Genomic DNA, 27587 nt, shown 5'->3' with positions numbered 1-27587 from the left:
TTTGGGCACTGTCCTCTTCAAGAAGCTAGACAGAACTGTCCAGCCAATTTGATTTGACTTAAACTAGGGATGGTGTAAGCTGCCATGTCGTGTGTGAGCTAGCATAAAAACCATAAGGAGGGGGACATACTGGTAACTATTGGAACTCTATTTATTAACATGAATTCATTTTTCTGTCGTCCCAGTGAAACTAATGGTGAGGCTGAACTACATGTAGAGGTCCCAGATTCTATAACTACATGGGTAACAGAGGCCATTGGTATGTCTGGAGAAACAGGACTTGGAGTAGCCAGATCAGCATATCTAAAAACATTCAAACCATTTTTCATTGATTTCACACTGCCATACCATGTAATACGAGGGGAGCAAGTCAAAATACCACTGACAGTTTACAATTACCTTCCCATCACTGTTGAGGTAAGAAGTTATTACTATTTCAATTTCTTTTTTTTTTTTTAGATTGCCCCTAATTCCTAGTTGTTTACGTGAAAAGTTGTTTATATCCAAATATTAGCTATTTAACAGTATCTATGCTACACTTCTGCTGCATTGGGCCTAATTTAGTAAGGGTCCCCAAGACTGCAGAAGTTAGACTAGTATGGGAGAACCTGGATGATCCCACGAACCTGTATTGTGAATCTAATCTACGATTAAAAACATTAGTTAACTAAAGGCAAATTAATTTTAGGAAATATATTCCAGTTTTTCTGGAATCTCCAACTATGCTATTTTCTCTGGTCTTGGGGAGCTTTATTAAATGAGGCCTATTGTGTCAGTAATTTTAAAATGTATATATAGCCCAAATCAAGTGAAGTAAATGTTTCCCAGTGGTACACAGACAGCAGCCCTTTCCCTTTTCCAAAATAAAAACAAAATGTTTGGTCTATATATATATCAGTGAAATCAGACAATTTATTTTCTGACCAACATTATAGGTTTGAAAAAAGTCTGTACCTCAGTATTACACCTCCTAACAGCTCACCTTGTGGAACTCCTTGGAGATCTATTTTAGCTACACAAGTGAACCACATTCCTGATCAATTACTTTGATAATTGAATTATACCTGATTCCCTATAGTCAAACATTAGTGGAAAGTTCCAAGATCTACACCTTGGAGAAATTTCCCCATGTATTACCAGTCTTACACACACTTTTATAAGCACCAACCTGGACTATTCTTTGAAAGTGTTTAGTAAGGGTTATCTCATGTGACTCAAGCCGATAGATACCATATATTCCTTGAATATCCAACATATACCATCTATGTCCCAGCTATACTCTGGGGAAACGTGTCAAATGACAAAGACAGATACAGTTACAATTTATGTAGTTGTTGATGTATAGCATTTATACCCAAATCCCATGATATTACTATGGATGAATTAATCGATTGTAATAAATATGTATGAATAATTCTTCATGAATACATAATTATAATTTAACAGCTGTTAAAACTCTTCTGTTTGCTTTCTTTATCCTGTTTAAATATAAATATTTAGGGGTGGCTACCAATATACTTACCTATACCCATAGAGAGACAGGAGTCTATTTCTATAAATAAAAAAATTATCACCTATGTATATATATAGGCTCATAGCAGAAATGTAAGAATTGAGGGGCATACAGATGGGAAAGTGGTTAATGTTAATTAATGTTTAAATTACTTGACAGGTACACATAAAGATCATGATAACAAAAGGAGTGAAGTTTGTAGGATATCCTGGGAAACAGTACCTGATTCGTAAACTTTGTGTGGCACCAGGGGAGACTAAGCCCACATCAGCTGTGTTTTCATTTTCTAATCTTGGGCAGGAAAATATTTCAGGTAATACCATTTTTTTTGTTTCTGTATTTGGCAAAAGGTTAATATTTAGACTTATTTACACCAGCATATACGTATATGCTTTTAATTTAGGTAATTATGCCTTTCAATTTATTGTTTCATTGCATATTGCTAAACTTGATATTGTGAATTTAGTCCCAAACAAATCCTAATTTGATGAATACACTTCACCAGTGGTGAAATTTAAAATTTACCAGTGTTATGTGTAAAAATGCAAAGATACTTCCATGCATTTCACAGAAACAGTTTTGTTCCTGACAACAATTTACCAACAGGAAGAAAATTTCAAAGAATCTATACACATTCTTTTAACTACATCACTGTCTTGCTGGCTGGACCTATGAGGTGCTATTCTTTCACTGTTCCCTCACTAGTGATTTAAATTGTGTGAAATGAAATGTGAAAACAACATTTATTTTTTATATTTCAATACTTTATTGATTTTTATCAACAAGAGTATAAACATGTCATATAACATATGAAAAAGAAACCAAATAATCCATACATATCATCTTAGTATGGAGATAAAGTGCTCCTGCGTGAACTTTAGTTACACTAATAATAACGAAATGGACATACAGGGACAAAAACAAGACAGACACGACAAGACTAGGGAAGGACAGACAAGACTCAACATGGACAGAAATAGTATAGTATTTTAGTCGTTAGGATTGGATGAGCCATATCTCCTCCCGGGTTCCCAAATCTTGTCAAATTTCACCATTGTATTATTGAGGATATGGGTAATTTTATTGTTAACCGTAATCCAATCCATTTTGGTAAAAATTGGACCTAGTAATATTGTAGGAGACTTCCAGGATTTAGCCTGGGTGATCCGAGCTGCAAGTGAAATCAGCTTCAGACGTTTCAAAACAGACTTAGGGGCTTCCAGATCACATTTGCTAATTAAAGCAGCTTCTGGAGAACTCCTCACCTCTCTCTCCAAAACCCTGGAATTTTAACATGTGAGGGGACGAAATCAAAATACTATATATTTTTGAGATCTGACCCTTTGTATCAACCAAAGATCTGCATGTACTTTCAAATGCAGGGAAACGCAAGGGACGTGGAGCCAACCGAATTTTAGAGCTAACAAAGGACTGAATTTGCGTATAATGAAAATACTCATGACGCGGGAGCTTCTTTTTACTAGTCAAATATTCAAAACTGAACATGTCCCAGGTATCTGTAATCGCTCAGACCCTTTATTGGACCACCATTTGAAACTATTTATATCCTTGCCTGGAGAAAACTGCGGATTAATCCAGAAAGGGGTGGGGGGAGCATGGGATGAACACAGGTCCGAAATAGACCTATGTCTATCCCATAGTAACAGAGAATGACACAAGGCTGGGCATTTCTTGGGGATCCACATCAAAGACGCCCTGTGTCACAGCTGCTTCTTCCATCTTTACCCATTGGGGTTTAACTCCTCTTAGGATGGAGTATGAGAATTGTGATATTTGGGCCTCCATATAGTAGTGATTGAAAGAATGGCCAAGGTATTTAAATCTGAATAAATCTTTTTGAGTAAGGGAGTATAATTAGCTTGGAACAAAGAATGGTATGTAGGGGTTAGGTGTATCCCCAGGTACTGAAGCGAGTTTGTCTCCCAACATAAGTCAAAGTTCTCTTTAACCAGTGAAATTTGATGATCAGGAATATTAATGTTTAAAGCTTGTGATTTAGATCGATTCACCTGTAAACCCGAAAGAGTTGCAAATTTGTCTAAGGTTCCAAAGAGGTTCAGCAGCATGACATGAGGGGAGGACATATATACCAGATATATCAGAATATCATCAGCAAATAATGCACATTTATGTTCTCTCATGCCACACCGCACTCCCCTAATATCCTGATGATCCTGAATTGCTATAGCTAGAGATTCTATTGCAAGGGCAAACAAGAGGGGGGGCAATGGACATCCCTGACTAGTTCCTCTCCTAAAGTTAACATTTATTTTTTAAATAGAATTTATTAGTAATCCCTACACTAGAGAGATGTGAATATTAGTAGAACTGCCATTCTCATAAAACTGAGAATAAAGTAATTTGGGGGATCTTTATGACTTTTAATGCCTTTTTAGCATTTTCTTGTTAGAATTAGCTCAATAATTAACTTGTTGCTCTGAACTGTGTATTATGGTTTTTATTGCAAATGATAATTTGACATGATCAATGAATTGGTATTCCTTAGCCAGAGGTCTTGCATTTGGAGGGATCAACTGCCTTTCAGAGGGAAGTAACAGTCTGAAGAACAGCAAACATATTGAAGAAGTTCACAGTGAGAGGAAATCTCCAGTCGGTAGTGATTTTGTCCGCAGAAGTTTGATGGTGGAGGTGAGATCTCATTCCAAATAACCATACAAAGCTTTAAGATATTGACAATACTTCATGAGTTTTACATTGCGTGACACATTTACAATCTTATTTAATGTCTGTTCAATTAAAAAGATTTGAAACTTTTATATAATCTTTAGATTGGTCTTCTATCTGAAAGTCAGTTGTGATCATAATTCTGTCATTTTCACAGTGCATTCTTATGCTGAAGAAGGCAAATGAAGAACAAAATCTGTGTTAGGAATGGTTATAGATGGAGTAGCATGGGTCTTGACACTTCAATTCACATAGATATTTAGTGGCAATAGCGCTGCATTGCAATATACTGTGTTCAATATGCACTGATCATAATTATGCCCATACTCAATCAATAATCCCCAACACATTTAAAAGTATGTTTAAAAAGTCTAAACAGTTGAATATGTTCACTGGAAATATACCTGTGCTTTGTTTCAGCCAGAGGGCTTAGCCCGAGAATACACATACAGCGTGTTTTTGTGCCCGAATGGTAAGTGAACTGAAATTAATGTTTCCAAAACATTTGTTTATTTAATACAGTTGGTAATACTATTTCCATTTATTGTTATTGTATTTTCATGTTCATGCACAGTAAGCAGGAAAATTAGCAGGTAATCTCAGATTGCATTATTTTTTTATTTGTAAACCATTCTTGTTCTCAGTTTTATTCTTTTTAGTTGCTCAATGTTAAAAATGCCCTCTCCCTTTGTGCCTTTTTTACACATCAAAACACATTTGCTGATAATATATTATGAGCTTTGAGGATGTTTACTCTTTAGTTTTAGTTTACTTTATTGTGCCTTTGGATACTGATACAATTTTTGGTTTTTTGTTGTCACACAGAGTGGTTTACCTTTGTTCTGTTTTCTCACATATTACATGCTATTTATTTCCCTTTATTCTGGTAAAAATAAAATCTTTGTAAATTTATGCAGTATCTTTTTTGGCCTAGAGAAAATTCAGATTTCTACTCCCAACAAATTTGAATATCAGTATGTTCAAAAACCTCAACGGATGACGCACTTTGATTTGACGGTGAAAGCTCATAATGATGCCCATGTGGCACTGTCTTCTGGACCTCATGACATGGCTGAAATGATAGAGATTGTTATTGGTGGACAGCAGAACTCTAAAACATGGATAACAACAAGCAAGATGGGAGAACCTGTCGCTAGTGCAAACACTGCTGCCATTTTGTCATGGGATGAGTTTCGTGCTTTTTGGATTAGCTGGAAAAATGGTCTCATCCAGGTAAGCTCAATTAAATGTCATGAATATTTCAGTTCAGAAAATAGGAATCTCAGTCACAATAATTAATGTGGTAGATTGGTGGGGTATTCTAAAGACGGGCCTATATAGTTATGTCCCATTTTAGTGAGAAAAGTATTTCTGTTTTATTTATCCTTGAATTTTCATAGTTTAATGCTGAATTCCAGGCAGATATAAAAATACACAAATGAATGCAGCAATATATTTGTCAAAAAGTCATTAAATGTATTTATGCATCTTTTGCAACTACCTAAATTTGACTATATACCAGCTTCCTGGAGTCTTCTATATACCACAGTTTTTAAATTAGAGTAGAAAGGGCAGCACTAAGAGTCAATGCAATTTGTTACTCACACATGTGTTGTCAAGGAACATGATAAGATACAAAAGAGAGATTAGTATTCTGCTTCTTGAATACCACCAACCTCGCTCAGTAAAGGGACCAAGCTATATTGCCTAACTGTAGTAAAGAAAATTCAGGTCACAAAGCTGATTATGTAGCCTTGCAGAACTATGTTAAATACGTTGTAAAGGAAATACAGCTCCATATATATTTTAGCTGTGTAAATAAATGTTTGTCTTGAGGTAGGTTTGCATTTCAAAGGGTGTTTCCTATTTATCTACTAATTTTATGGTGAAAAAGTTTTATGGGTAAAGACCACATACCTCCCTTTCTTCTCTGTCTCCACCTTCCCCAGGTAGGACACGGCACCAAAGGCTCCAATGACTCTATTATCGTGGAATGGGCAGCGGCCAAGCAGCCGGACGTGAAGTTCATCGGCTTTTCAACTGGCTGGGGTTCCATGGGGGAATTTAAAATCTGGAGGAAGGAAGAGACAGATGAGAACCACAATGAGGCTTTCACACTGGGGGTCCCACACAATGTCATCCCGGGGTCTGAGAGAGCTACAGCTTCTATTATAGGTTATTATTCTTTATCAAACAGTTTTTATTTAGAGACAGATCGCTAGTTTTTACTAGTTACACGGTTCATGTGTGAAACTGTTTAGCAAAGAGTAAACATAAAATACTGAAGGTATTAGTGTAATATTTAGGAAGACAATGCAGGATTTTGACGTGTCATTGAAAGCATAGAGTACTGTTTATGCATTATGTTATTAAGAAGTGCTGGTATTATACGCACATTGTTTTTAGCATGCATGCCTTACTGTTACTCTATGATAAACTAATCACCATAACCAAAATGTTCTTAAATATAATTGTTAAACCCCTAATCTTAAGATAATATAGTCAGGATAATGTATTATGTTGTGGCTAATTGCTGTCAATTATTTTATGAATGTTTTGATATACATTATTGATAAGAAATGGATGTTTTAAATTTACTATCTGACAGTAATTGCATTACATTTTCAGGAGATGTAATGGGTCCAACTGTGAGTAATTTAGATAACCTACTCCGTTTACCATTTGGATGTGGAGAGCAGAATATGATCCACTTTGCTCCTAATGTATTTGTACTCAAGTACCTACAGAAAACAAAGCAATTGTGTACAGAGGTGGAAAGTGAAGCGGTGGACTATCTACTGCAAGGTGAGTTATCATTATTTCTGATTTATCATATATTCTATGGATAACTTGTAATTTTATAATGTTTACTGAACCTGTCATCCTGATGTAATCAGGATAAGTAACAGGCTTCAACTTGTTTTGTTTGTCTACAAATCTACAAAGACACTGCTGATGTGAATAAAGTACAAGAATTTTCAAAACAGGTAAAGCAGAACTAAACCCACAATAATAACCTATCCCCGTCACAGGACATTGTCATCATCCTTCCTTCTTCCTGGAGATTTCCATCTAGATTGGCCATTCTGACTTGGGCCAGGATGACGTAACTTCCATGCTAAATTTGACAGCGGGGTAGCAATCAGGCAGGTACAGTTATTTATGAAGGGACATTGCCTGTCCTTTTCTGCAGTAACCATCTGCCTGAATCACCATTGTTCAACTTTACTTCCAGTTTAGGAATAAGATCTTTCAGTAAAAGTCTATTTTTAACATGCCCTCAAATGGATAAAGAAACTCTTGGGCATTGACAACCTCCCTCACACAATCCTGCCCTGTAGACAATGACAGCTGGTGACCAAATTACCTGAACCCTACTATATTTAATAATGACAGGTAAAATAGGGCTCAGTGAATCTGGGTAAACCTTGTCAGTTCAGAAACCAGATTTTTCAAATTTCAAGTATCAATCTATGGTCAGAATAGCTGCATAGCTATGACTCCACTCTCATTCCATGATTCCATGAACTCCATTCATGTTTGCCAAATTATTTTTTTTCTTGAATTAAGATATTTACATTTATGGTTATTTACCCCAGATCTTTTCCTAGGTCAAAAAATGTATTGCAGACTGCAACAAAATCCTAGATATCCTAACCTCTTGGATGCAATCAAGTATATTACGCTACCTTTGTTTTCCATATAAAGTCTTTAATGCATTAAACTTGTCCAATGACTGGTATCCATTTCCAGTATTTTGCACTGCAGGCAGCCAGTTGCTAGTAAGATAGACATTCGATAATTCTGCCTGCTTGAAGACCAGCAGCAGAAAAAAAATATGTACAGCCAGTGTAAGACTTATTCTGGATGTCATACCCTTGTCAAACAGGCTATCAACGTCAGCTAACATATAAGAGACAAGATGGATCCTATAGTGCTTTTGGAGAGAGAGATTCTTCTGGAAGTATGTGGTAAGGAACATTTCAAACTAAAACAAACGTCTATGTGATTATTTTCTTGTTCTTACACCACTATTGGCTTCATTCATCAGGCTTACAGCATTTGTGTTGAAATCCTTTGCTCAGTCCCGGGGTTTCATCTATATTGATCCATTAGAACTTTCTGCAGCAAAGGACTGGATTATCCTGCACCAGAAAAAAGATGGTTCTTTTCCAGCCATGGGTAGAATCATAAACAAAGATATCCAGGTAAGCACTGCACATAGTAAAATCACTGCTTTTGTCAGATGGGGTCATGGCTGAATAGACATAGAATAGAATTAGACATAATAGGCCTGTACTTATGGGTACCAGAGGCAGATTTTTATTGTATAGCTATAGGCCACATCATCTCATTTCTCGTCATTAAAAACATACAGTGATCTCTTGTTTTCCTATTTATACAATTTCACAGTATAATAAGCTAGGTTTGGATAAAAAAGCTGGTGCCTAGTGCATCCAGACTCTTGGTTAGAATGGAAATCTAACCTTGGATGGTGTGGTTTATTTGTATGAAGTGGTCATCAAAAATTAGATGACCACTCATAATTAATGTATAATGTAAGATTTTCTTTTAGTAAACAAATACATAAAAACATATATTCCACCAAATGTTTGCTTAAGTGGTCCCCTCTCCCACTGACCACTATTGCAAGTTGCCACTACATTGATCATTATTGTAAGAAGGCATTTCACTGATCATAAAGGTTCAATTACATCAACTGTAACTTGTCATTCAGCTCCAACAATGACAAGAACAGTCAGCATTTTCAAAGCATTATTTCAAGATTAGTCTGACGTTTATCTGGCAGTTATCTGGCGTTCACGCTGAATGCATTGTTTTTTTACTGCTCAGAAATGATGATGCTAATTTTTTTCAGCTTGGCTTCGCAATGGTTGCATCATCAGGAAATGTCCACTCATCGTTCATGTTAATGAACTCTGAGTGTAAGAAAACAATACATTGACTACCAGTCAAGGGGGGGAATTCACTGACAGCCATTGTTAAAGGTTATTTCACTGACCACCAATATAGGTGGCCTTTTTTCCACTGATTTAAAAGATTGAGAAAGGGTGATTTAAAGCCTTTCTTTCAGACTTACAACCAACTGTTAAAACCTGTGAGTACCAGCTGATGCTATATATATAATCAATTTATTAAAAGTAAATCTGTTGTTACAGGGTGGAAACCACGGAAAAATAGCTCTAACTGCTTATGTTGCAGCTGCTCTCTTGGAGACAGGAATCTCTTCAGAGGTAAAAGCATATATTTAGTACATATAATTAGTAGTATGTTTGAAATGTGTTTCTATCAGACTTATACGTGTCTAGAAGTTGTAAGAGATGGGTGGAAGCATATCCATGCAAGCCATGAAACAAGAGAGGGAAACTGGGTATTCCCACAGGATACCATTATTGTGACAGTCACTACATGTCTGCAGTTGTTACCTATAGTAAAGCTATATGTTTTGGTTTCTATAGGTGCTAAACAGATTGATCTTTTGCTAAATATTGTCCTATATGGTGACCTCCTATAATACAGAAACACAACTGAAATACGTACTACACATAAACTGCAAGAATAACTCTGGACACTGACATGATTTTCAACAAAGCATGTGTTTTTAATTTAAATACATGAGTTCTAAACATGTCTTGAATGTGGCATACTGAATTAATTATGCTTAATGTTCGGTATGTTGTGAAATGTTAATCATTTCTGGTATTATAACAAAGATGCAGCGCGTCAGTGCTACTTGAATATTTGTTTTTCTTGTATATTACAGTTCTATCATTACTTACAGACTTTTCTAACCTGTCACAGTTTCTATAAATGTTATTTGAATGACTTACCAACTGCAGCTTAGCTCTCTACTGCTCTCATTTTATCTAATTATAAGTTAGGGCTCCATGGCACTCATAAAGGAAAGGGAGATTATTATTTTAGAGACATAATTTTCTAAATGTCAGTATACTTCTAGGCTATTTTAACAGCACCAAGTTCAATTACAATAGTTGCATAGAAAAATGTTTTTAAGACTTTTGAAGCAGCCATAACAACCAAAAAACACATGCAGCTGCCTTTTGTATTGCTCCGATTGTCTCATTGCTGTTTTCTTCCCAGGAAGAAAGAGTTGCTGTTTCCAAAGCCAAAGAATACTTGGAGTCACACATGTACTCAGCAGATGACCCTTATACCACAGCACTGACAACATATGCTCTGACTTTGCTGCGCAGCACCTATGCTTCTGCAGCTCTCAGGAGGCTGAACAGCATGGCCATAACACAAGGTAACTGGACTTAATTTAATGAAATATAACACAACAATTAAAAAGAAAAAAAAAGAATTATATATTTTTTTTGACTACAGATGGGTTTACTCACTGGAGTTTAACTGGCTCCGTAGCAAAAGAAGAGGACACTTTTATGAGTTTCAGTGATGGCCTCTCGCAATCTGGTAAGAAAAGGTTCTTCTGTGTTGCTTGGATAAGCAGTGCTAAACCTAATTTTTATAATTGCTTGCAAACATTAAACAGTTGTAATTAAAAAAAATATTTCATTAAAATGAACTATTTTTTGTGTTTATGTACTGGCTTATGTTGTTAAATCATTATTGCTGATTTTGTTTATTTCAGTAAAGATGATGACAAATATTCATTAGGCCCCTAATAAGAAGTCATTTATTTGATTTTTTTTAAATCAGTGATCTCAGCTGAAGTGGAAATGACAGCATATGCTTTGCTAACCTATACCCTTCTTGGAGATGTGGCTTCTGCACTTCCAGTAGTAAAATGGCTTTCTCAGCAGCGCAATGCCCTAGGTGGATTCTCATCCACGCAGGTAAGATAGGAATCCATAATATACCAATCAATCTAGGTTGACAAATTGTAGTTAGTAGTTAATATAGGTATTAAAAGTTCCTGTATGAGACTTCTGGCTATGATTATTTATATATAATAATAATAATATATATATAAGATTTATTTTACATGCCACATAATGTGAGCACATTAAAGTTAAAACAAACTTAAATGTAGTAGAAAAATGTGGATGTATGTCTTCATTATTTCTTAGGGACTCAATAAACAGGGGCACTTTTAAATATGTCACCTAAGCAGATTCAACAACTCACTGAGCTACTTGTAATTTATTATTTTTTCACTATAGGTACTATAGATGGGGGAGGTAAGCAAACATTCATTCATTAATTCATTGTTAAGCTCCATCTTTTCCTGCTGTTTAGATACATACATATTAGATGTGTGTATGTTGCAAGTCATACAACAATGGTGGACAAGTGCAGTGTTGTGAAAAACTTTTAGATACTTTGAAAACTTCTGTAAAGTAAGAATACCTAAATAAAATGTGATACTTTGTTTTTTATTTATGCCTTTAAAAGTCATCAATTTTCCCATGTACACTTGCACGCAGTTTAGGATTTTGTAGGTGTATGATCCAGTGCATGATTTAACAGGTATACCAAACAGGTAAAATATAATATAATAAATGAATCAAACAAAATCAGCTGTTCCGACTACCAAGAACACCTAATGCTGACTTCCATTCAGAGTCAGAAAATGTCCAGTAGCTGTACTACTATTACCACTCGGCACAGGCTTGGTAGAAGCCAGTGGGACCTTGTTACATATATGTGAGGTTTAAAAAGGTCTGGTGAGAAATTGAACTGGAAGCTTTGCATTTAAATAGCTATACCTCTCATGTGGAAACAGTGTACTGAAAATGGCAGCAAGTGCACTGAAGCGGCGAGTCCAAATGTGAAATATCTGGCTATATTAGAATGTATCTGTATGCAACAGTGTTGTATCGTGGGGGTCCATTCTGCTTTTTTGCACATGGCATGGGCTTTAGTTAAAATATTGGCCTTCTCAATGCTGTTGGCAGATACTTACCCATCATGTTATACCATTAGGGAGACATCTCATTTGTCCCAAATTGTGCAGCCAAACAATGTCTCCAAGCTTACAAAATCATAGAGAGCTATCTTCACCAAGGAATAGAGTCCCAATAATGATGGTATAACTCCCACAACATGTTTTTTCTGGGATTACTATGAGTGATTGAATTAACATTCCAAGTCTATAGGAGAATTGTTCTATATATTTGGAACAACCTGCCCCGTGAGTTCTTTAAAAAAATTGTATGCAAGTGTATATGGAGAAATTCCTTTTTTAAAGATATAAGGTGGGCATAAATAAACTATTCATTGCATTATTTTTTTAAAGTTTTCTCACCTTGCAGCATTTTATACGTTAGTGCCCAATATTTTTACACAGTACGTAATGTAAATAAAAAACTAGAAGAACACTGAATGGGTGATGTTCTATTTCTATCTGTAAATTATACCTGTATACAACTGGTAATTTTAAACATTGTTGAAGAAAGAACTGTTGATATAAATACATAATATGTCCTTCTACATAGGACACATGTGTGGCACTTCAGGCTCTAGCAGAATATGCAATCCTTTCCTATATTGGTGGTGTGAACCTCACAATATCATTGGCATCAACTAACTTGGACTACCAAGAGACCTTTGAACTGAACAGGTCGAACAAGAAGATTCTACAGAAAGCTGTGGTAGGTTCAAGGCATAATACAGCACTATATTTTGTTGCTATGCTGAGATGAGGCTGCTTAATGAATTTGGTGGCAAACATCAAAAGTGAATAAAGCCCTACTAAATCCTAAATTGAACAAGGCAAATTTTATTAGTAATCAGGTGAACAGAATACATGATTCATGGGGCAGATGTGCTTCCATACTGCACTACAACTAATTTCTTCTCATCGCTGAATTCAACTGGTGATTGGGGAGGGGGGGGGGGTCAACCAGTTGTAAGCATTGTGATCCCCAAGAGAAAGAATACAATATATGCCAGGCTATTTCCCAACTTTGCATGTATACAGTATTACCATGTCTTCATGATGCTTACAATTTATGGTAATGACATGGTGAGCATTTTTTAACACCTTAATCTGTTAACACAAAACTAAAAGGCATACATTCCTAAATCTGTATAAATAGGATAGCTATAAGCAATCTCAGCTACACAATGGATTTTTGAATTTTAAAAGGTAACACCTATAATTTACACTAGTAAAGATGATTTATTTGAAAATTTGCCATGTTCATTTTAGCTAGGCTTTAGGATTACCTCTTGTTCTGTAGTTAGTGCTTATTATTTTTCTATTATTAAAATAGTTTTGTTTGTTTGCAGATTCCTACTATCCCAACTGGATTATTCGTCAGCGCAAAAGGAGAAGGTTGTTGCCTAATGCAGGTGGGATAAACATAGGCACTTCATCGAAAGTCCATGTTAATATGTGAAGTCAATGTCTATTCAATTTCAAATGCACTTAAAATGTACACTGTACAAAGGTCCTGATTTAATAAAGATCCCGAAGTCTGGAGAAGATAGACTATCATGGGAGAATTTAGGTGATCCATCAAACCTAGAATTCTTTTTCTAGAAATCATTTGATAATAGTTGGCAAATATTTTCAATCCTGGTTCAGATCCATTTTAGGTTTGCTAGAATACACAGGTTCTCCATGTTTGTCTCTTTTCAGCAGTCTTGGAGAACTTTAATAAATCAGACCCAATGTGTTTATAAACTGTCAGTGTATTTTATATTATTAAACCTCACATTAGTTTGTACATTAAATACACAGTAAATATAAACTATATGTGTACAGTATAAAAAAATTTATAAAGCTGAAATGCCATTTCCAATGCAATCATATTAGGAGCTGGCAATACAAAATAATACCAATAACAAATAATTTTTAATAATTCGTTATCAGCAGAAATTATGCCAATATTTGCAATATTTGCTTACATGTTGAGGCAGGAGTTTTTGCAAACTTAGCATAGGTTCTGTTTAACCATGCCCTTTTAAAATTGAAGCCCAGACAGGCCCTTCCTTCTTGCAATCTTCTTTACATTGTACACTGAGTTGTGCAGACCTGTGTGCAAACCTAACATCTGCTGGATGCCAAGATAAATTATTGTGCACAGCATCATCCAGTTCTGGCAATTCAAGACAGCCCTATACCCAGAGGAAGGCAGGGAGATGTTGAAATGTTGGCGCTGTCAATGCATTGCTCTAACACTGGTTTTTGCAGACTTCAGTTGTTTTGTTTTTCACTTCAGTGCAATGTATTTATTAAAAATCACCATTACCAGCATATGTAACAGAAACTGGTTTATGTATCTGCATTTGATATGTGATTTTTATTTGATATTTGGTGTTAGACACTTTTTAATGAGAGAGGGAGGGGCACCAGAAAGAGCAAATCAAATGTACTACACACATGACAAGGAACATACAGATAGGAGGAGAAAAGAAGAAACATTTATTAGTATTATGCTGTTTCATTACTGTCCAGTCACAGGGTGGTGTAGGAAGATGCAATCCAATAAATGGATAGGACACATGGACAAACTGACCTGGCTGTGTTTGTTTGGCAGACCTGTGTATACTTTAGGAAATCCTGTACAGTATCCTGATCTAATTACTATTGAAAAGAAAATAGAATGAATTTGTAAAAAGCCTGTGCTTGTCCCTAAATCTCCTTGTTTCTCTGCAGATTGATGTCCATTACAATGTTCCTGACCCAGTGGCAAAACCAGCCTTCCAGCTTCTAGTCCATCTTAAAGAGCCAAGGGCAGGAAGGATCCGACGACAGACTGGACAGAGAGCTCTTCCTGACGATGATGATCCAGGATCCCACCAGGACCACCAAGAATACAAAGTGACATTAGAAGCTTGCACAAGGTGTGAATCCTTTTTTTTTTTACCTTTATGCATGATAAAAGTATATATATATATATATATATATTAGAAAAGAATTAAAAAAGGTCTCAGCATTTAGTTATATTCAGTGCTGTCATAGTTGGTAAAGTTCTGGGTGGGAAAAAGTAAGTCTCCTTTTATTGTGTCTTTTTATTGTTCCTGGGGGGGGGGGGGGGGGGGTCTACAAATCTATCCCTATGTAGCTACACTAATAAATACTTAGGCTTACACATACTAAAAAAAAACTTGTTCCGGTCTAGAAACCTGACGTGTATCTGGCAGGCAATTAGAAGCAGCACAGCTTCTCCATGTCACATGTATTACCTTTTTGAATTACTTTTCTTTTGCAAAGCTTTAGAAAACTTTAAGCAGCTTTTTTGTAGCCCTCAAAACTCCATTCCACAAATGCTAAACACACAAACAGTTTAAATTGGTTACTAACTATAAATTAACTAGAAAACTTTGTTGGTGCCTAGCAGCAGTAGAAAGGGGGTACCCCTTTCACAAACATAGAGCAGTACTTTCAAGGTTTATATAAAAGATCATGCTGATGAATGTCAATATCTGTGAATATCTTTCTGTAGCACGATACATGTAAAAATGTTGTGAAGATAGAATGATTCCAACATTTTCACATTTTTATAGAATGATTCCTGTTAAAAAAATCTAAGGAAAGCCCATGAGTGTTTTGTACGATCACTCTTTATTATTATTGTGTAATTATTGTAAGAAAGGTAAACATACAAAAATAAAATTGTCCTATTGAAACTTCGAAAACTTTGTTTCATATAACTTTTCAAAAGGAAACTTTAACTCCTGTGTGGAAAATTTTAATGCTGGTGCCAATTGTACGTTATACAAGCTCCAACAGGGTTTTAGCAAAGTACTATCACTGCTTAACACTTTCCAAAAAGCCTGCTAAAACTTGGGTAAAGATAGAGTCAGCAATGTAATATGATCTGTGTACCATACTACCAGAATGAAGCTTAAGGATACCTATGTACCTAAGGTGATAAAAACTGCATATTCCAAGGTGATTCAATTATTTTGGAGTCCGTCAGGGTATTTATTATATGCAACATCAGTACAAACAATTGTGTTACAGCATAAATTTGGATTATTGATTTGTCTGCTCTCTCTTTTTATTTCTCCAGGTGGCTTCATTCTGGTGCTTCTAATATGGCTGTGCTTGAGCTTTCTTTGCTTTCAGGCTTTCGAGCAGACATTGAGAGCTTAGAACAGGTAATATAGATCAGTAGCATTCTGGAATTTTGATTTTATAAATACAGTTTGCTTGCTGAATAACCTCGCTGTCTCTGCAGTAGATATCTTTTATGCCATGTTGTTGGCTTACTTAGTTTTTCTTTTTTGTCTAACACGCAAGGCAATCTATATGCCATTTAATTCTTCTAAATGTTTTGAGATGTTGGTATTTGGAGAATTCAGTTAAGCATGTCCAGAGGGGAAGAAATCATTCCTTAGAGTAGTCTGGACCATATTGTCAGAGAGACTGTAGCTCTCCTGCTGGGTTAAAGGTATTTTATATGCATTTTAGGAGTAACAGGGTGACTGATCCGTTCTGGTGGGAGCTGTGTTTACAACTTCCTAGAGGGCTGCCTGGTGTTTGACATCTGGACTTAATTGGGTCGGATTATGCCCTCCTTGGAATTCTCCTTTATGTGACCAGCCTGAAGAACATATTTTGTTTAATTTGGATGTGAACAGTAATTGCTTGGTTTAAACCAGAGGCAACCAGACAGGGAAAATGTATCCTGCATCAGTGGTAAAGGGACATAAAAAATATAATATAAATACATTCAAGAGGATATATATTAAATTGTGCTCATGTAAATCCCTAATGGTTTCTAAATGATATTATTTGGGATTACATGAATATATTTGCATTTTAGTGTCTGATTCAGCTAATGGTGGGAACTTTGATAGGTTAGAGCTAAACTCCATGTACATATAAAAAACCACTAATGTATACAATACAATATTTTTTAAAATTATTAACTGTATTATTAAATGTAACTAGTTTAATTACCCAAATCCGATGTGGTACCAGCTGCTTGTATTCCTTAATGAGAGTAGATTGTAATTGTAGAAATCAGATTTCTTAAATTCTAAAATGCTAAACAAAAAACAAAATTGTCCGCACATTCCAAACTTTCTGGTGCTTTAAAATCCTTAAATTTGAAAATGTTGTTAGACCTGAAACTTAGATTTCTAAGGGCCTGTCCAACTCTTACTCATACATTGGCAATATGGAATCATATTTACTGAATATAAATGGCTAGAGATGTAACTTTGGAGGTAAAGTTTATTTTTTGTCTTTTTTTTGCCTTCTCGGTCTTTCCGTTTTTTTTTACATACATTATTTTAGCCCCAGTAATCTAATTACTGGGACTATTTATAATTTTTTTATGCAATGGAGGCAGATCATGGCTGGGTCAGATAGATTAACCTGATAACCTACCTACTTACCAATCTATACACCCTCATCGCCTCCCCTCATACTTCCATACAGTAATGGAAGAGGGTGTTTGGGGGTTTAGGGTAGTTTGTGACACTAGCCAATCACTAGGCCTGAATACTATCACATATCATTGTCTTTGGGGGTTTCAATATTATCCATCTAGGTAAGCTCTGACACCATCCAACACCAGACCAATGATGGTAAAGAGGAACAGGTTTCCATAAATAGGGACAATGTTCAAAATTTAAAAGATCCTGTTTATTTATTTATTGTATAACTTCATCACCCAGTTTAACATTTCACGATTACTAAAGATATCCATTAGAAAGGCACTGCATAATTAACTCCTAATATAAAAAAATTTTTGTTATTTATATTGATAAACAGTATTTATATAGCACCAACATATTATGCAGCGCTGTGCAATAAATATTTCTTGACAACAAAAGAAATAGCAAGGTTCTGGAATACTAGATGAGTGTATTTATAAACCATGATCATTGAGAAGCTGTCTAGAAAACAAATAGATTATATACATTTAAATTTCCAATAAACATAATTTAGAATGAAAAGTTAGGTGGCTGTATCAATGCCAATTAAATGGATACAGAAAACTGTCTGACTACTGTAACCAGTTGCAAAGTTTGCATATTTTCATACTGTTTTTTTTTTTTTTTTTTTTAAATTTAAGTTTTTATTAAAGATTTTTAGCAAATTTAATACTGTCGGGCTGCAGATCCTCTGGGGGAAGGCAGCAGTTATACCGGAGCAACAACATATCAAAATACCATCAGTTTACAAAATGTTTAAAGTGTAACCTTAAATACCATAACTATAGTGCAATAACCGAGATCGAGGGCCATACTAAATGTAAATTTACAGCAATGCAGAACAAGAAGGAGATGATTAAAGAAAGGCTAGGCAAAAAATAAAAGGAGGAAAGAAAGAGGGTAAGAGTAGACAGAAGAGAAAGTAAATGCAAATTATCAAATAGAACCCAATGAAACCCAATTGGTCCCACACATCCCAAATGTCATCATGCTTACCTAGGCATATATATAGCCTAGCAGATTGTTGTTCCATCAACTGAACGTCTCCAACACAAGCTCTCAACTCAGAAAAAGTGGGCGGACATGAGGATTTCCATTGCATCTGGTTGGTTATGTGAGATGAAGCAAGAGTTATCACATAAAGTATTCTGTGAAAAACATCATTTTGCTAGTGATGTCTTCAAGTACCAATAGACATAAGCGTTTACCAGTCTGAAACAATTAAATAGATTGGATGACAGTTATGATAATTATGTCTGTAGCAATCCTTCAAAATCTGATGAAGAATAAAAATAGTAAAATAAAATTAAGATTAGCTGTGGTTCAAAAACAAATATCTGTAATCTCAAAACCTTTGTTTGTGAAAACTGTTGGGAAATGGCCCACCTGCTTGTGTGTGCTAGTTTACTTTTACTATGAAAATATGGAAAGATTTCCTAAACCTGGTTCTAGTTTGTATGTTCAGTATATTTTTATTACATCCAGCACTGAAGATGTTACAGGACAAACTTCTAGCTAATTGAGCACGGGGTGGTAATTAAAAGGGGGCCAGTTTGGTGTCTCCAGCACCCCATGGCACAAGGCGTCCTGGGCATTCCACAGTCCAGACGGAGCCCTGTTGGAAAGACATATCCAGGAAATGTGTGGGGTTCTCAGCAGGGAGAGGAATTTTCTTTTATTGGCCTCATTAGGAATCTTTGGGGCCAGTTAGAGAAATCTTTAAAATTACTTCTGTGCATCAGCTCATGAACTTAAACAAATAGCTGTCTGTCAACATTTAATTTTTTGTGCCAGTGACACAAGTATTTCAGTTTGTTTACAAGACAGCGCTTTTCAGAGTTATTACATAAGAACACTGTTTTTTCATGCACATCGTAAAAATTACAGTATTTCAGAAACATTAGGTTAGGTGGCAAAATAAACGAGCTGTGTTTGAAGAAGGCCTCTTCTCTTTTAATAAACCTATTTGATAAAAGTAGAAGGAAAGATAAGGAGATTTCTAGAATAGAAGAAGCAAAAGGTTAAATTTTCAAAAGTCTAAAACTCGAGGGCTGAATCAGCTTTACAATGAAAAAGTGGTTGGCAAGCACACATCTACTTGCTTGTTAGGTTGTTCGGCTCAGAAAATCAGTATATGCTTTTTACTGTTGTGCTTAATATCCTTTTTACTTCCTTTTTGCAGTTACTCCTCAATAAACAGATTGGTCTTAAACGCTATGAGGTTGAAGGAAGAAAAGTTCTGTTCTATTTTGATGAAGTAAGTGTTTTTCAACAAACATCCATATATGTATATATTGTGACGTAGCACAGAGGGATTGCTCATGGTAACCGGATGCTGGCAGGGCACTAATTGTGGTGGTTGTGGCGAATTGCTCTAGGCAGCAGGGATCAAACAGTTCGCAATAAGAGGCAGCAATGCTTTAAATCAACTTAAAAGTCCAGGCTCCCGTCTGCTTTATTGTGACAGCTTTTTTAAAAACAAAACAAAACAATAGTCCGGCTGGGCTATAGGTATGCTATCTCTCTGCCCACTTGTAAGCCCCAGTGGTACACAGTACATGCAGATGGGGTAATCCACTCACAGTTATTTCTAACCTTTTTTGGGACACTCTGTCACAATATATATATATATATATATATATATATATATTATATATAATATAATATATTCGGATTTATATATATCGGATTATATATATATATCGGATTATATATATATATATATATATATATATATATATTAGAATCCTGCTGCTACAACATCTATTATGCCTTCTAATACTTTATATTTCAAAAAATATTTGGTACAGGGTTTGTGTCTGACACCACAGGTGTGATTCCCCTTTCTATTCGCCTTGGTAACTGTTTCCATGGAGTAGGGAAAATGCCAAGTTTAGAGTTGACACAGGAACAGGAATAGAAAGAGTTCTACCAATTCCAGACGGGGCCTGGATATTAGCAAGGGCAGGTACTGGTACACAGTTATCTCATTCATTCATTCATGCATGAATAGGAAGAGATATTAGGTACACCAATCCCACTGGAGATTTGGCAAATAATTTTGGACTGCACCCCGAAGAGTTCCTGGTGTACCATATATCGTAAAAATGTCTGTAGCCCTGTTATGGGGGGGGTAATGTAAATGACTCCCACAAAACAAGCTATGGCGCTAACCTGTAGATAACAGAGAGGATCCTGAGCCTTCGCTATGTGGAAGAGTGAGGATACTAATAAAGTTGGCAGTGCCTCCACCCAGGACAGGGTCTCTGTTAGCAGAGGGGCTCCCTTCCTGGGACATTAACCAGAAATAATAGCAATATAAAACATCTGAGGAACCACTACACCCAGCATGAAACATTAACCATTGCAGCTGAATGAACACACAGGTTGGAGTATTTGTAAGCTTTATATCTCAAAACAGTAATAACAATATATATCATCTATAAACATCAATGCGTACACATAACAAGCACACAGCAGAGTCCTGAGGAGAATGGTGCACAGATATACCCGGGTATATATATAGTCTATTAACACAAATACCTCCAGTACTGATCAGTGTCAGGATGAGTTGCAGAGGCCTCTGGAGTTGATGGTAACAAAGATGTCCTGATGAGATGATCCTCCAAAACAGCAGCAAGGAAATCCTCCAACCGACAATTGGACTGTGTATGCTGTGATCCTGGATTGCAGGGATGCAGGCAAAGTCTCTGGAGTTCAGGAACAATCTGTCTGCGCTACCACTTAGACCCTAGCAATAACACTAATCTGCCAATGCAACCGGACCTCTGCTACCTATGGGCCATCGGATGCCTAACCTATGCTAGGTGTAACTAGACAGAGGGTGCAGATCAGGAAAGATAACTGAAAAGGGCAGCACACATATATATTTGTATATATAGCTCATACACTGACTGTAGGGATATCCCAAAGTGATCTCTGATAAGATATCACATATATAATAATGCACTACATACAGACAAGGCAGTCAGTGTGTTCTAAAAAGGGGATGCAGGGATCCATCCTGGCTGAGCACATGTTCTCCTCTCTGTCCCTGTATCTCCTGCATTTCTCTAACTCCTGATGGGGTTTCCCCAGGCCACTATCAGGGGCAGGAAAACTTCAACAACTTTATTTTCTATTTACAAAGTTACAACTCAGCAAGCAGATAGAAAAAGGCAGACCCCTACATGTCTATACCATAATGATGCACTGTTACTTTACAGCAGAGAGATGTGGAAAGGCAGGGGGTTTGGATGATCCACGTCCTGTAGAGTTGCCCAGATATTATCCCTTTTTGGGGGAAGGTCGATGGGCTCCTCTCCAGATTGTTACTGGCTCCAATACAAAGGCATCCTTTAACACACCTCCTGGGCCTCCACATTAAAGGTTTCTCTAAACTACAAACTTAATTAATGGCCCATGTTCTAACTGCAGCTAGGTGCATAATTACACTGCTATGGAAATCAACGTCCCCCCCTACGGAGTTGGATTTGTATAAGTGAATACAAGACATTAGGCTTGATTGGCTTGCTGATGGCTGGAATCCATGATTGTTTAGAAAAATACCAAGCGATATGATTCGCATGGGTACAGGCTCTCGGTTTTCATTAACCAAATACCAAAGAAAGGGTTACTCAACACCGAGTTGACAATGTGTGCATATTCCTAGTACATTGTTCGTTTATTAGGACCTGATCTTTATATTCTTTGTATTGTTACGTTTTTCTTTGTTAAAAATATCTAATAAAATTTACATTAAAAAAAGAAAGGAAGTGATAAGTGCCTGGGAGTGGTTTTCCTTCACATTGGTTAGATTTACCCTTGCAGTAGAGGGGGAAATAAACAGAAATCTCACCTATGGACCAGAAACAGCAAGAAAAACGAAACCAAATTAAACCTAAACCAGACAATATGTGTGACAAACTTGACCAAAGTTTTTACTTAGGGGTGTGCATCTTTTTTTATCTTGAGTTAGAGTAACAGGATTGTCTCCAAAAAATGATCACAGATAGACAAGTTATATAGTGGTGATTTTTGTTTTCAGATCTGCCTGATCTGCAGAGCATTGTGCAATTTAGGAATCCAGGCACCTAATGATTAATGACTTGTATGACTGTCAGTTCTGTACACATATGTTCTGGTGTATCCTAAAAAATTCAATTTGCCTGATTTGCTAATTGAGTTACCTTTCAACCAAGTATGTAGGGACTGTATCAGCAAAATCTGCCTGACCTTCTCAAATTATGTAATGGATGGTTGCAACAGTTTATGAAACAGCTGTCAGGAGTGTTTAGCAGGCAGTACATACACAGCACCATGCTTAATCTGTTTTCCTTTGCAGATACCAAGCCAATGTATGACGTGTATAAAGATGCAAGCGTTCAGGGAATTTGTTGTGGGAAAAACTGCACCTGTTCCAGTAAAAATTTATGACTACTATGAGCCAAGTAAGTGCCATTTAGGTCTGACTTGTGAATTGTCAGCTATTTCCTTGGATACTTCAATCAACTTCTTGTTTTTTCATCTTCTTGCATTGCATTCTCACACAGGGAAACCAGTCAGCTTTACCGATCTGACTACAGTAAATGGAAATCTATTTGCTATACAATTGCAAATACAATTGCAATACAGTATATACTTACAGAGCAAAAAACAGATACTAACAATTACATGCACAACTCACACAAAAGATTTGTGGTATTGTGCAGCCTTCATAAACACAGAATAAAAATAGATACAAGGACAAAAAGTGATAATAGGACAATAGAAGTGGAATTGTGCAATGTATATGCAAAAAAATAAGAACAATACTGTGAATCACACTCAGTACATTGAAGAAGAGAAGAAGTGGCATTGTGCACTGTACATGGATACAGAATAAAAAGAGATACTGTTAGTTACACCCAGCATATAGAGAAGTGGTATTCTACATTGTACATGTAGACAGAAAAAGCCACTAATAGTGATAATTATTCTTGCATATTGAACAAGAAGAGTGGTATTATGCACTGTAAATTTATACAGAATAAAAACAGTAATTCATAATTATAGTCATCATATAACTGTGTATGTATTGTGCAATGTACATACATACAAAATAGAGTATGTGATGTAACATATTTCTAAACATTTTTGGAAAGGTGAAAAAATGGAAGCACCACTATCTCATTTTCCAAAGTGGTTGTTAGATGCATCAGATGCACTGAACATTCTGTTCTAGTATTGTCCGAATCATCGCATATACAGCAAAGTTTACTGGATAGCATGCTTTATCAGTTCTATTTATCATCAAATTATTACAATAATACACTTGCATTTCAGTCATTTTTAGGCTGTGTTTATGACATAGGAATGCTCCTGATTAGTCTGATATTTGCTGTGTAGTTTATCATTAAATAGTATTGACAGTTGTTATTGTTGGGACTATATATTACATGGTTTAATTGCTTATGTTTTTACCTCAAAAACAGCATTTGAAGCTACCAGATTTTACAATGCAAGCGAGAACAGCCCATTGTCTAGAGAACTATGCGATGGTACCGCATGTAATGAAGTAGAGAGTTCTGCAAACCAATGGACAGGTGATACTTTAACTTTATTGTACATATTTTGCGTTTAGTTCACATCTGACCCATTACTAGATTTCTTCCCTGCCTATTACAAACTTAGGAGGTAGATGGTAAGTGGGCATTTTAGGAAGGGCAATGTGATACTTACTAAAATAAATCTGGTAGTTATGTCTTAGAAGAGATGTTTTGATCCTAGTGACTTAGCTCAGGTTCCCTTTATTTACACACTTGGAGCCACTACATCAGAACATCCCATTCAGGATGCATACATTGTAAAACCACTACAATCTGATGTTTTTTTCCCCCTCAGAACACAAGATGTTTTCTCCTCAGTCTATCATCACCATATCTGGAAGCTTTAGAAGAGAGTTGACCCCCAAGATTTTTTTTTGGAAGGAGGTTGCTTTAAAACATTTATAACAAAATTTGGGGGTATGGCCTATTTGAAGTGTGGCATGACCAACTTGGAATGGGTTTGTTCAGTAAGAATGAAAAGTGGAATATCTCAGTCTATAAATAGTAATCCTGTTCCTCTTTTCATGAGGTCATCTCTCATGAAAAACATTAACCCCGACCTTCCTTTCCACTACAATTCAATTGCATATCATTACTCCTCTGCAGATTATCACTACTCTATACAATAACAATAACTCTCTTCTGTCCTTCTACATACCCCCCATGCATAGTACAGTACAATTGGTGTTTGATGTCTAACCATGCTGATAAATTGCTCCATATTATGAACTGGAAAGCAGAGATAAATTGCCATCAATAATATCTCAGCTGCCAACTGGTGTAGAGAGTTTACATACCTGGGGAAAATACTCAGTAAGTGAGTGATCTACCAGCCATGAGGCTCCCAGAATTCTTCTTTTCTTCTCTCAGCATACGTCACTGCCATCACTGTGAGTCTAAGGTATGACTGGAGGGAGTGAAAATACATTGGGGAACTTATGAGGAGAATTAGTAATTAAGCCAGAAAACCAGTTACCAGTCCAAAGCCTGAGCAGTCTCACCTATGGTAATTACATAGCACCAACTGCTGGCACAAACTTCCAGCTGGTAAATTTTCCTTCCTCAAATGCTCCCTTTCCTACCTAACGCAAAGCTTTGTGCTCTGTACAGGACAAGGATTGTATCCCTTTAAGGGGTCCCCTAATACAAATACCCTTAAACATATTAAATATAAAATGAATACCCTCTAGTGTAATCATGGCAGCAGAATCCCAATAAATTTTTTCACTTATCATGCTTTAGCAGATTGAAGTTGTATTGGTTAAGGCGGATTAGAATAGATTGCATGTCAGCTTTGCTTTTTGCACTGCTCTATGGAATAGGACTGATTGTGTCCCCTTTTGACCCCTGATTTCCTCCATTTTTAACTTTTAGGCACATCTGGACAGACTCATTGCTTTTGAGCATCTTGTTATTGTTTACTGAAACGTTCAAATTACTATGCAAAAACAATTCTCTAGACACTAACCGGAAAATGAGCACAGAGCAGTTGCTTACATTATTACAAACATTCTTCCAAAATTATTTGTCACAGAAAGTAGAACAAAGGTGGCTTGGGGTGAACTTGGATGCAAACCCAAACGGGATAATTAAATTGCTAAAGCACATTGTATTACTTGCAACGCCTTGTATCATTCTTTTTTGCTCAATGCTGCTGATCTTATCCAGCTTCTTTTACCCACTTCTGTCTACATGCATTTGCTCCAGCATCAGTTGCACATTATTGCATAGGAATACCTTGCAGACAGTAATAGCAGAAGCCCAGTTGGGAAATAGTTGTTACCCTGACAGTCTCTGAAAAATGCTGGAGGAGTTAATTTGGCAGGTGAATCTGCCATAATAAGCAAATATGTTATGCATAACTTACCATTATCAAAAAAACTCCTGGGTCTGAAAATATTTTTTTTATGAAAGCAGTTTAAATATGCTATACTGATTGGAATATAAATGATTAGTAATTCCACTTATAGCTTGCTGATATGTATCTGAATTAGCCTGAAAATATCTTGGTTGTCTCTTACACAAAAGAACTTTTCATGTAATAAAAATAGAGGTTTAGGTGTATGTGAGATATAAGTTGCCAGCTTCTTGTTAGTAATTTTAGTGATGCAGACCTGTAACCTCCAAAAAGATGGTATTGATAAAAGCAAACTAAGATGTCATAACATCTTTGGAAAATCCTTCTTTTGAAAATCCCAAACGTTGCCCTGTGTAATGTTTTTCTTTGCTCACACGGGGCTTCACATGCACATTGCTGCTTTAATTCTCCAGCATCTCTAAAGCCCAACTCCACCCTAAAGCTGAACCCCTCCTCTTTCCTAAGGTCACTGCCAAGTTTTTAGAGGTGATTATGTGGGACAACCCCCTGGGTTATTCCCAGTAGAGTAGAATTCATAACTTCTCATCTTCTTTCGGCAAATAAGCAAGGTAAATATGGTTCTACTATTATCTTGCACCTATATAGAAACAACTTATTATGCAGAACTTTAGAATGCAATAGTCATGTCTCTAAGTATCCCTCAGAATAAGTAGATGTAGATGTGAAACAGTTCTTGAAGCCCACAGCTTTCAAAAAAGAGAATAGGCAAAGTGTTTTTCCCTTTGCTCCAGCAAAAAAATGTAGTGAAAGGAAATTAAGAGAAGGTAAGTATAGGAATCCATGGAGGCTAGTATTAAAGTGACGGTGTTTTCTTGCGCAACATAGACTGTTGGGTAGCACAGAGACACAATGCTAAGGAAACTTTACTATTGGAGTCCTTTAGTTAAACAATTAGCCCAGTGATTTAACCCAATAATACTCCACCAAAACTGAAATTTTGATGAAGCTGACCTTTAATCCTAATTAAACCTATTATCTACAATAATGTGTAATCTTTTCTTCAGGATTCACACCTTCTGGTCCCTGTAATGGCGGATATTCCTGTCCTGAGGAGGAACATTTCGAACAATGCATGTGTTACCGAGATTGTGGATATGATGGTGATCCTGTTTGTGGATCTGATGGTGTCATCTATCAAAACCAATGTCAGATGGAAGTGGCAGCCTGCCGTAATAACACCAGAATAGAGCAAGTGGCAATGTCACAGTGTGTACTAGGTATATAAATATTTCAAAATGTTACATGTATAACAGACTATTATATTTACTGCAATTGATAACAATGGAGGTGGTCCAAAGTTTTTAATTGACACATTCTAACTGATATGAATGTTATATATATAATGTTAAATATTCAGCATGCATTGGTTATAGCCATTTTAGTGTACATTTACATCTGCATTTACACTTTGTGTTACTTCTTGTTTTTGAGTCTTTAGTAGTCTTTAATAGCTGCATTTTTTATCAATTCATATTAGAAGCCAAGATGAGCCAAATAGGCAATACACTGCCCACTGTCATTAGAAGGTATAATATGTAAGGCAATAACCCAATAGGCA

At 36.1% G+C, this 27587-nt stretch overlaps 1 protein-coding gene across 4 annotated transcripts in view; it reads left to right on the top strand.

The window, feature by feature from the left end:
* CPAMD8 (C3 and PZP like alpha-2-macroglobulin domain containing 8) overlaps positions 1-27587 on the top strand; it is a 70475-nt gene that overhangs the window by 33367 nt on the left and 9521 nt on the right. For all 4 annotated transcript variants that reach the window (XM_072404662.1, XM_072404660.1, XM_072404659.1 and 1 more), the window contains exons 20-40: positions 186-417; positions 1673-1826; positions 4041-4183; positions 4640-4691; positions 5154-5452; positions 6169-6394; positions 6848-7024; positions 8109-8190; positions 8271-8427; positions 9400-9474; positions 10343-10508; positions 10589-10675; positions 10922-11058; positions 12661-12816; positions 13457-13519; positions 14829-15016; positions 16189-16276; positions 19746-19820; positions 22908-23013; positions 24037-24147; positions 27034-27246. In XM_072404662.1, coding sequence (XP_072260763.1) covers positions 186-417; positions 1673-1826; positions 4041-4183; positions 4640-4691; positions 5154-5452; positions 6169-6394; positions 6848-7024; positions 8109-8190; positions 8271-8427; positions 9400-9474; positions 10343-10508; positions 10589-10675; positions 10922-11058; positions 12661-12816; positions 13457-13519; positions 14829-15016; positions 16189-16276; positions 19746-19820; positions 22908-23013; positions 24037-24147; positions 27034-27246 — 2987 coding nt within the window. The remainder of the gene's footprint in view (positions 1-185; positions 418-1672; positions 1827-4040; positions 4184-4639; positions 4692-5153; positions 5453-6168; positions 6395-6847; positions 7025-8108; positions 8191-8270; positions 8428-9399; positions 9475-10342; positions 10509-10588; positions 10676-10921; positions 11059-12660; positions 12817-13456; positions 13520-14828; positions 15017-16188; positions 16277-19745; positions 19821-22907; positions 23014-24036; positions 24148-27033; positions 27247-27587) is intronic.

This window comes from Pyxicephalus adspersus, chromosome 3, assembly GCF_032062135.1.
Source record: "Pyxicephalus adspersus chromosome 3, UCB_Pads_2.0, whole genome shotgun sequence".
NCBI lineage: Eukaryota > Metazoa > Chordata > Amphibia > Anura > Pyxicephalidae > Pyxicephalus > Pyxicephalus adspersus.
Note: the sequence above shows the minus strand (reverse complement) of the source record. Positions and strands in the feature narration are given on the sequence as shown.